The 11,673-nt window shown below is 33.6% G+C and overlaps 2 protein-coding genes across 2 annotated transcripts; both read left to right on the top strand.

Moving 5' to 3' along the window:
- Positions 1 to 3,860: 3,860 nt before the first annotated feature.
- Positions 3,861 to 5,024, top strand: LOC111881261 (acyl-CoA--sterol O-acyltransferase 1). The gene is made up of 2 exons (XM_052767618.1): positions 3,861 to 4,158; positions 4,249 to 5,024. The coding sequence occupies exons 1-2, from the start codon at positions 3,861 to 3,863 to the stop codon at positions 4,986 to 4,988; spliced, it is 1,038 nt and encodes a 345-aa protein (XP_052623578.1). The 3' UTR covers positions 4,989 to 5,024.
- A 3,592-nt stretch (positions 5,025 to 8,616) lies between these two features.
- On the top strand, positions 8,617 to 10,045 carry LOC111881335 (acyl-CoA--sterol O-acyltransferase 1-like). Its single transcript, XM_023877741.3, has one exon. It carries the CDS (start codon positions 8,709 to 8,711, stop codon positions 9,834 to 9,836), a length of 1,128 nt encoding a protein of 375 aa, XP_023733509.2. The 5' UTR covers positions 8,617 to 8,708; the 3' UTR covers positions 9,837 to 10,045.
- The last annotated feature ends 1,628 nt before the right edge of the window (positions 10,046 to 11,673 follow it).

Genomic DNA, 11,673 nt, shown 5'->3' with positions numbered 1-11,673 from the left:
TCAGCCAGATCAGCCAGTGTAGGTGAGTTTCCCTTTGTATGAATGGGTCTACGGCCACAATGTCGGCCCATGTAGTTATGAGTAGAAGACCCGGGGGTTAGCCCTAGGCACAATATGCTAGTGTGATTTTCGGGACGAGGTCCAATGATAGAGGGCGGGTGCCCAAGGAATGGTTTATGTGATAGTTTGTACTTGTTGTCTGTGTGATACTTGTATGTGCCTGGTAGGGAGGTGAGTGTGGGCGAGGTCCCGTATCTCACCAATAGCAGAGTGTGGATGGTGTTCCACATCTCAGTAGTAGCAGATCAGGGGCGAGGCCCAAGTTAGGGAAGGAGTGAGGGTGGGTTGGGCCCGTACCTCATTATCAGCAGGGGTATGGACGGGGTTCCATGACTCATCAGTAGCAGGACAAGGGCGGGGCCCAGAGATAGGCGAGGCCTTAGGACAAGATCCGTTAGTATGTGTTTAGCTTATGTGATGTGATGTGATATGTTTATGTGCTATTATATGTTAGTGGGCGAGGCCCTGTGACAGGCGAGGCCTAAGTGAAACAGATCTGTATCTGAGCGGGGCTCGAAGCCAGGCGGGGCCTGGAGCGGCAGGGCCGTTGTAGCGGACGAGGCCCGAGGTAGGGGGCGTGGCCCAGTATGTGCTGTATGTGGTTATGCATGGTATGTGGTAGGGTGGGGAACTCACTAAGCTTCGTGCTTACGGTTTTCAGTTTTGGTTTCACGTACTTCCGGTAGCGGAGGGAGGAGCTCGGGGTGTTCGCATGGCACACACCATAGTTTAGACAGCCTGGGAATGTTTACTCTGATAACGAACATGTATTTTGGAAACTAATACTCTGTTTATGTTTTAAAATGATGAATTTGCTTAAAGTAATGTTTTATTAAAAGAAATTTTTAGTCTTGAATTTCGGGACGTTACAGAGGCCTCTCATCATGTTATTTCATCACACACCAACTATTTCATCTATCCATGTTTTACCCCCAACATATTTGTAGATATAAAATACATATACAGTTTAAATTATTTAAAACATGTATAATAGTGTTCGTCTAACATAGATAACAAGTATACAGACAATATGCACACATAGCATGTAATTTATATAAAATATTTCATATCTATGCGTAAGATGAAAATAAATATGCACTCACTTTAGTAGCGGGAGTAGATAGAATCTAAAAACTGTCAATGGCTCGTGATCGTCGGGCTCGGGACGCGGAATGGCTTCAGAAAACGAGAGAGAGAAGGAAGATTTGGTGTAAGAAGTGAATGAGGTCGAACTTGCTATTTATAGGCTGATTTCGGCCCATTCACGTCGTCAGAATTCATTGCTCACGTCGTGAGCCATGGATGAATCACCTCGTAGCTTTGACATTTGCGTTCTAGCCTTGAATAGTGTCTGTTTGACTCCTCACGTCGTGAGAATTCATTACTCACGTTGTGAGCTTTTGAGTTATCGTTCCCATAGACTTCTAGCTTCAAAATGTGACTTTTTGACTCCTTACGTCGTGAGTCCAGTCAATTTAGGGTTTCTGACACGTGTCATGCTCTTAGACAGCTGTATCTTCGGAAGGTCATAACTTTTGCATACGAACTCCGTTTTTGACGTTCTTTATATCCACGCGTAGGTGGAGACGTACTCTACAACTTTCATTTAGACTCCTAAGGATAAAAAGTAGTTTATCATAAACTAATTTTTTACGTTTCCCAGTGACGTGCCGGTTTTGACGCAAAACTTCAACATGTCATATGTTCTTCGTTATAACTCGGATTTCGGCGTTCTTTATATCTCCGGAATCCTTGTCCCGACCACTAAAACTTTCTTCATAGATATTGGACCTATCTATTATTTTATTTTTGACGCTTATTTTTATTCTTAACTTATTATATCTTATAATTAAATATAAGGCACATAAAATCACATAATATTCAAATAATTCCTATTTATTTTTTTAAAAAGTAGGTTATAAGTGTTGACTCTAACTATTACAGCATTAAATTAATGCTTAGCATAGAAACACGGACGTTACATTCACGCCCCACTATCTCACCATGAACGAATGACAACAAAGGTAAAATACCATTTATTTACTTAAGATGGAAGAAATCATTTACCTCCTAGTTATATTGCAAAACTTTGACGCTAGGATTGAGATATTAGAGATTTTTAATTTATCACACGGAAACTTGCTTGGATGGTGAAGTCGTCAACACGATTTAAGTTAGAACCAATGTGATCTGCAATAGCTACTGGCGGTTTCCACCGGCAGCAAATAGTTTCTGACCATCTTCAATTAAACAATCACTCTCAGGGGGAATCGGTGGTGGTGTTTTTGGGTCCGTAGAAGAAAAAGAAGAAGCGATGGATCAAAAACAGTTGTGAGTACGATTTAGGGCTAAATGTTCTAAATTTATATTTTCTTATTCGTGATATCAGGAATATTGATTATCTACCATAATTAACTATGCAAAGATTACTATAATACCATTGAATGATTTATTTAATTATTTATTTTTTCCTAAATTCCTATTGGTGCGTTCATGCACACAATAGTTGCTAGAAACATTTAAACTTTTATATATATATATATATATATATATATATATATATATATATATATATATATATATATATATATATATATATATATATATATATATATATATATATGAGCTTAGAAACAATATATTTTTTGGTTTTAGGTTTTTCCCACAAATATTTGGTCAATTTGACATTTTTCGTCCCTAAAGTCAAAACTTTTATATTTTTGTGTTTTGATTAAGTTTTTGTGCTTTTAGGTTTTTTGCCATAAATCTTTAGTGACTTTGATACTTTTAGTCCTTTCAGTGAAAAGTTTTACAATTTGATGTTTTTGTCAAAAATCTTTAATGAATTTGACACTTTTCGTCTTTGTAGTCAAAACTTTTATATTTTTTCATTAAAAACACAAAAAAAACCTTCTTTAGAATTTTGTCACCATATTTTACCAACTTTGACGACTTTAAATCTAAAGGAGCTTATAAACAATATCTTTTTGGTTTTAGGTTTTTGCCGCAAATGTTTGGTAAATTTGACACTTTTTGTCCGTAAAGTCAAAACTTTTATACTTTTATGTTTTGATTAAGTTTTTATACCTTTAGGTTTTTGCCACAAATCTTTAGTGACTTTGACACTTTTAGTCCTTTTAGTGAAAAGTTTTACAATTTGGTGTTTTTGCCACAAATCTTTAATGAATTTGACACTTTTCATCATTGTAGTAAAAAAAATTTACATTTTGACATAAAAAACACAAAAAACTTTTTTTAGAATTTTGCCACCATATTTTACCAACTTTAACATTATTGCCACAACAATTTTGGATTTTTTCCATTAGTCCCTTCTTTTGGTTTTACATTTTTGACATCTAATTGTAAGGGCTGTCGACTTTCTCCCCTACTGTGGTGGTGATTTGCAATTTTAACACATTTCTTTTAAAATTTGTCACCCCAAAAGCGGCTTACTAGTTTTAATTAATTTCTAAGGTTTTTTGTTTTAATAGTAATTTTTATATTTTTTCAATTAAAAAAAAAGTCGGTACCGTGATGATAGACAAAATTTTGCAAAAGTAATAAAATCGTATGTGGCATCCCTATTGACATAAAAAAAACCACGACACCCTCATGTACTTTTAGACGGTTAATTCTTGACAGAAAATCTATTGAGCTGCAGCAAGTCGGGGTTATAATTTTTCTGGACATAGAAGTGTTTATTTAAAGTTCAAATAAATAGAAAATCTTCATCCACAAAGCCTCTAAATATTGAAGATCTTGAGAAAGGAGAAGAAGAAAGAACTCAACTCAACTCAACAATGGAGGGGGAGATGAAAAACTTCGTACTTGTATGGACAACAGTCCTGGCATCTCTCCTTTTCTGCCACAAAATAAGTAAAGTTATAGCACCAGGTACAACACGTCTTTTAGCATTCATCCCTGTCTTCTGCATCTTCATCTACCTCTCTCTCCTCCTTACTGCTGTTAATCTCACCAGTCCTACCTCTTTCTTCGAAACATGGCTTGCAAACTTCAAATTGATGTTGTTTGCGTTTGATAAAGGTCCTTTGTTCTCAAATCCACCCCTCCCTTTGTTCAAATTCATCATCACTGCTTGTGTCCCGATCAAAATCAGCAATAAATCCCAAAATAAGAAGACATCGACTCAAGTTAATGGGAAATTTGACGAATCTCAAGATTGAAAATCCGACGAATCTCAAGCAGGTGGAGCTTCGAAAAAGGGAAAGAAATCGCCGATCAATTACGCCGTCAAGTTTATGGTGCTTGTTTTGTTGCTGAAGATTTATGAATATGGAGGCCAGCTACACCCTCTGATGAAAATGGCTCTGTTTTGTGTTCATATTTATGTGGTTCTAGATGTGGGTTTAGCCATGGTTGCGTATTTAGCTCGAGCAATTGTTGGTTTCGAGCTCGAACCACAGTTTGATGAGCCGTATCTGGCTACATCTCTACAAGATTTTTGGGGAAAGAGATGGAATCTAATGGTTACAAGTATACTACATCCAACGGTGTACCTTCCCGTCCGATCAATTTCCGGTAGGTTTCTATCGAGAGATTTAGCTTCGCTTCCGGCGGTAACGGCCACGTTTATCGTCTCCGGTTTGATGCACGAGTTAATATTTTATTACCTTGGACGACTGAAACCCACATGGGAAGTCACATGGTTCTTCGTGATTCACGGCGTGTTGGTGAGTATGGAGTTGGTGGTTAAAAGGGCGGTGGGTGAAAGATTATGTCTGCCGCCGGTGGTTTCCGCTCCGCTGGCGTTGGGTGTGGTGATGGCCACCAGCTTCTGGTTATTCTTTCCGCCGTTCTTGCGGTGTGAGACGGAACTCCGGTCGTGTAAAGAATTGGCTGCGTTCATGGAACTTGTTGTTCGTGGAAGATTTGTTGGTCCAAATGACATATCTTGCCCGTACTATTGAATCTAAACCTTCCAAAGATAGAAGGGTATATAAGACTTTTTGCTTTTAATTTCTTACTTATTACTGCTTCGGCTTACATAAAATTTGTGGTGTATTTTCTCTTTTCTTTTATCCATTTTAAACCTATTACGTTAGCTTTAAATATTAATCCAAGATATACATGTAATAATTTAAAAATAATATCAAATTCTCTTCTTGGATTTTGACAATCTCATCACGTTAACTTTTATTTTTAAGTGGACATGAATTTTAAGGGGTGTTTGGCTTAGCTTTTTAGAGGCCAAAAGATCTTTTTGGAAAAGTTACAAAAAGTCAGGTTTTCCTGACTTTTCCAAAAAAAAAATTCTCTCTTTGCAAAATCCAAAAGTAGCTTTTAAAAGTCTTTTGTCAAACATCTTGTGCATATGATCTTTTTCTAAAATGACTTTTGGCCATTCAAAAGCTAAGCCAAACACCCCCTAAATATGGATAAATGTATAAGTATCTTTTGTACTAGTTGTGAGATTCATGTATTATATGAATGAATTTAAAAAAAAAGTTAAAATATTTAAGAATTTTGAATTTATAAGAAAATAAGAAAAATAATGATTTATTATAATGAAATTGTTTTTTATTTTTTAAATTTAAATAAAGAAAAGAAACTAATGAGTTTTAATTTTGGAAAGTTTATTAAAAGATAAGTTTATTAGTGAAATTAATATCCATTTATTACTACACTAGGTGTATGACACATGTATTATATGGGTTCATTTCAAAAAAAATTAAATATGAATATTTTAACAATTTAGAAATTTGAATTTATAAGAAAAAATAAAAAAATATTGAATTATTAAAATTAAAATATTTATTTCTTTTTTAAAATGTAAACTAATAATTTATATAAATAAACATAGAAAACTAATGAGATTTTAATTTAGAAATTTTGAATTTTAAACAAATATCAATTAATGATATTGATATGCATTTATTATTACATTTATTACAATTAATAAATTTAAATATTATATACAATTTAATAAAATGAAAAAAAAAATCGACAAAATGCAATTTGGAAAATTTTTAATTAAAAATAACTACCAAATGGCATGTGACAAAATCAATGATAGCATGTCATGTGAGAAAAAATTCTTTATTTATTAGGGAGGAATTCTTATTGTAAATTATTACATTAAAATATTATGTGAAATTTAATAAAATAGAAAAATTATCAAATGACATGTGGAAAAAAATTAATTCAAAATAACCACAAAATGACACTTGGCAGATTGAATGAGTATGATAACTACAAAAAAATTCTTCATTTATTAGGGAGGATTGTATTTTCTATTCAAGTTTTTTTTTTCTATTATTTTTTTAGTAGGACCTCCAAACTATTCGATTTTTGTTTACAAGATCATTATTATTATTTTTTGAAATTTTAGGGCATAAAGTCCATTTTTATTTGTTCCAGAAACAATTATCATAAAATTAAAAGGGTCGTTGGATAACACTTCTGATGTGGCAATCCAGTTGCCATTCGACACCATTGGTATCCATATTAGTACTGAAAACATGTATCATTTTCGATACCGGTACCGATAATTTCAATTCAGTTCGATACTCGAGATTGACTTTCGAACAAACTTGGTATTTGGAAAATCGGAAACAATATTGGTTCCGTCTCACGCTAATCAATTCATTGAAGATCACTTAAGATCAGTTTTTTTATGTCATCAGATTCTCACAATTGATGGTTTTGAATAATCAAAAACCAAAAAAAAAACCACATGTGCAACACTAAGCCACATCATCACTGACATTGCACTCGACATCGGCTAATATATGTCTAGATCCTTTTCTAGCAAATAAACGTCGACTTTATGCCCCTTTTATATTAAGAAAATAATGAGGGACATCATAAACCAAAACCAATAACTTTGTATGGCTTCATTAACATTATCTTTTTTAGTCTATTATTATGTCTTACGTTTGTTATTTTTTCTTTTCATCTTTTCATTTAGTTATATTATTTGATTTATTTGATTGAGAGTAAATTAAACGAATGGACCTTGTGGTTTAAAGTAATGTGTATGTTTGGTTCCTAACAATTTTCTTTTAACTCGGACTATCCATATAGTTTTGTTTTGTTTCGGATTTAGCCTCTATCATACCTGAAAAAGACTATATTGTCTTTCCTATTATTACTAAAATAATTTGGTCGCTTCGACGACGACGACACCGACACCGACAACAGCGACAACGATAGCGACGGCGAGGCAGTATGACAAAATAATAAACATTGGATATGCTCCTTATAAATCAACAATTACATAATTGATACCCTAAACATGAGCGGTCACAACAAATACATGATTTGATATGTCTTGGGGGTCATACCAAGGTGTGAAGCACGTTGTAGAACTTTCTTTCCTCATATAATGAACGATAGTACTATGTTAGCATTGAGAAAAGTAATGTATGACATAATCAATTAATATTCAGATCTCACAAAATTAAACATCGCTCAAGTGAAATTCAATGAGTGACTGTTGCGTTAAAATATTAACCGTAAATCAATGTCTACTCTCGAGGATGTGTAATAGTTCGTTTAGGGGTGCAAACGAGCCGAGCCAAGCCCGATCCTGGCTAGGCTTGGCTCGGGCTCGTTTAAGTTTTAAGAGGCTCGAGCTCGAGCTCGAGCTCGGCTCGATTCGAGCTTCTTATACTGAGCTCGGCTCGAGCTCGTAAATAATTATACAAGCTCGATTCGGGCTTGGGCTCGGCTCGTTTATTGTCTGACTTGCCTAAATAAGCTTAAGCTCGGCTCGAGCTCGTTAAGAGGCTCGTTTACTAATACCCTAAATTCTTAATCCACAAATATTTTAATATATAAAAAATAAGAAATTCTATTATATAAAGGCTCGTTTAGGCTCGCGAGCCTAATCAAGCTTAGTGACATAGGCTCGAGCTCGAGCTCGTTTAATAAACGAGCTTAATATTAAGTTCGAGCTCGGCTCGGGCTCGTTTAAAATCGGTTTCGAGTCGAGCTTTTAGCGATCCGATCCCGAGTAGCTCACGATTAGCTTGACTCGTTTGCACCCCTAAGTTCGTTGTATAAATCTCGCCTAATTTGTTGCCAATAATCTTTATTGTATAAATATTCATCTAATCTTGAGTTGGTAGGGGTTAGGAGGGGTAGTGGTGCGATCCTTGAATTTTGAAGTGACATGAGTGACTTATACACCTACGGTAAGTATTTTACAAAAACGGTCCTTAAATTATTCACTAATAATATAAAATAACGTGTTTTCTAAAATAATATATAAAAACGTTTAAAATCTTAATCTTGATGGTTCCGTTTGTTTAAAAATGTCAAAAGTTTTTAAATAATATGTATGGATAAAAAGAAAAAGAAAAAATAATAATAATGAAAGTTAGTTAAAATAAGGGTAATATAGTCAATTCAAGTCGATAAGAGATTAAAGATGCAATAAAAATATATTATAGGGACCTTTAGAGTTAAAAATAATTGTTACAGACCAAGCGCACAAGCCGATAGATTACCCCAAACCACATAGACCATTCGTATAATTTACCATTTTAGATTTTTGACATAACTTTTTAATATTAGCGGTCCCTATAATTTTGTGATTTAGAGAAAAAGTATATGTTTGGTGTGTGCGTTCAAATATTAAAGATCTTGAGAAAGGAGAAGAAGAAAGAACTCAACTCAACTCAACAATGGAGGGGGAGATGAAAAACTTCGTACTTGTATGGACAACAGTCCTGGCATCTCTCCTTTTCTGCCGCAAAATAAGTAAAGTTATAGAACCAGGTAAAACACGTCTTTTAGCATTCATCCCTGTCTTCTGCATCTTCATCTACCTCCCTCTCCTCCTTACCGCTGTTAATCTCACCGGTCCTACCTCTTTCTTCGTAACATGGCTTGCAAACTTCAAATTGATGTTGTTTGCGTTTGATAAAGGTCCTTTGTACTCAAATCCACCCCTCCCTTTGTTCAAATTCATCATCACTACTTGTGTCCCGATCAAAATCAGCGATAAATCCCAAAATAAGAAGACATCGACTCAAGTTAATGGAAAATCTGACGAATCTCAAGATGGAAAATCCGACGAATCTCAAGCAGGTGGAGCTTCGAAAAAGGGAAAGAAATCGCCGATCAATTACGCTGTCAAGTTTATGGTGCTTGTTTTGTTGCTGAAGATTTATGAATATGGAGGCCAGCTACACCCTCTGATGAAAATGGCTCTGTTTTGTGTTCATATTTATGTGGTTCTAGATGTGGGTTTAGCCATGGTTGCGTATTTAGCTCGAGCAATTGTTGGTTTCGAGCTCGAACCACAGTTTGATGAGCCGTATCTGGCTACATCTCTACAAGATTTTTGGGGAAAGAGATGGAATCTAATGGTTACAAGTATACTACATCCAACGGTGTACCTTCCCGTCCGATCAATTTCCGGTAGGTTTCTATCGAGAGATTTAGCTTCGCTTCCGGCGGTAACGGCCACGTTTATCGTCTCCGGTTTGATGCACGAGTTAATATTTTATTACCTTGGACGACTGAAACCCACATGGGAAGTCACATGGTTCTTCGTGATTCACGGCGTGTTGGTGAGTCTGGAGTTGGTGGTTAAAAGGGCGGTGGGTGGAAGATTCCGTCTGCCGCCGGTGGTTTCCGCTCCGCTGGCGTTGGGTGTGGTGATGGCCACCAGCTTCTGGTTATTCTTTCCGCCGTTCTTGCGGTGTGAGACAGAACTCCGGTCGTGTAAAGAATTGGCTGCGTTCAAGGAACTTGTTGTTCGTGGAAGATTTGTTGCTCCAAATGACGTCTCTTGCCCGTACTATTGAATCTAAACCTTCCAAAGATAGAAGGGTATATAAGACTTTTTGCTTTTAATTTCTTATTTATTACTGCTTCGGCTTACATAAAATTTGTGGTGTATATTCTCTTTTCTTTTATCCATTTTAAACCTATTACGTGAGCTTTAAATATTAATCCAAGACATACATGTAATAATTTAAAAATAATATCAAATTCTCTTCTTGGATTTTCACAATCTCATCACGTTAACTTTTATTTTTAAGTGGACATGAATTTTAAATATGGATAAGTGTACAACTATCTTTTGTACTAGTTGTGAGATTCATGTATTATATAGATGAATTTTAAAAAAAAAATCAAAATATTTAAGAATTTTGAATTTATAAGAAAATAAGAAAAATAATGATTTATTATAATGAAATTGTTTTTTATCTTTTAAATTTAAATAAAGAAAAAAAAAACTAATGAGTTTTAATTTTGGAAAGTTTATTAAAAGATAAGTTTATTAGTGAAATTAATATCCATTTATTACTACACTAGGTGTATGACACATGTATTATATGAGTTCATTTAAAAAGAATTAAATATGAATATTTTAACAATTTAGAAATTTGAATTTATAAGAAAAAAATAATAAAATAATGAATTATTAAAATAAAAATATTTATTACTTTTTTAAAATGTAAACTAATAATTTAGACAAATAAACATAGAAAACTAATAAGATTTTAATTTAGAAATTTTGAATTTTAAACAAATATCAATTAATGATATTGATATGCATTTATTATTACATTTATTACAATTAATAAATTTAAATATTATATACAATTTAATAAAATGAAAAAAAAATCCACAAAATGTAATGTGGAAAAAATTTAATTAAAAATAACTACAAAATGACATGTGACAAAATAATGATAGCATGTCATGTGACAAAAAGCTCTTTATTTATTAGGAGGATTTATTATTGTTAATTATTACATTAAAATATTATGTGAAATTTTATAAAATAGAAAAACTTATCAAATGACATGTGGAAAAAATTAATTTAAAATAACCACAAAATGACACTTGGCAGATTGAATGAATATGATAACTAGAAAAAAAAACCTTCATTTATTAGGGATGATTGTATTTTCTATTCAAGTTTTTGTTTTTCTATTATTTTTTTAGTGGGACCTCCAAACTATTCGATTTTAGTTTACAAGATCATTATTATTATTTTTTGAAATTTTAGGGCATAAAGTCCATTTTTATTTGTTCCAGAAACAATTATCATAAAATTAAAGGGGTCGTTGGATAACACTTGTGATGTGGCAATCCAGTTGCCATTCGACACCATTGGTATCCATATTAGTATTGAAAACATGTACCATTTCCGGTACCGGTATCGATAATTTCAATTCAGTTCGATACTCGAGATTGACTTTCGAACAAATTCAGTATTTGGAAAATCAGAAAAGATATTGGTTCTGTCTCACGCTCATCAAGTAATTGAAGATCAGTTTTTATATGTCATCAGATTCTCACAATTGAAGGTTTTGAATAATCAAAAACCAAAAGAAAAAAAAAACCACATGTGCAACACTAAGCCACATCATCACTGACATTGCACTCGACATCGGCTAATATATGTCTAGATCCTTTTCTAGCAAATAAACGTCGACTTTACGCCCCTTTTATATTAAGAAAATAATGAGGGACATCATAAACTAAAACCAATAACTTTGTATGGCTTCATTAACATTAGCTTTTTTTAGTCTATTATTATGTCTTACGTTTGTTATTTTTTTCTTTTCATTTTTTCATTTAGTTATATTATTTGATTTATTTGATTGAGAGTAAATTAAACGAATGGAC

Source organism: Lactuca sativa, chromosome 9 (genome assembly GCF_002870075.4).
Source record: "Lactuca sativa cultivar Salinas chromosome 9, Lsat_Salinas_v11, whole genome shotgun sequence".
Taxonomy (NCBI): Eukaryota; Viridiplantae; Streptophyta; class Magnoliopsida; order Asterales; family Asteraceae; genus Lactuca; species Lactuca sativa.
The sequence above is the reverse complement of the archived record's forward strand: the minus strand, read 5'-3'. Positions and strand labels throughout refer to the sequence as shown.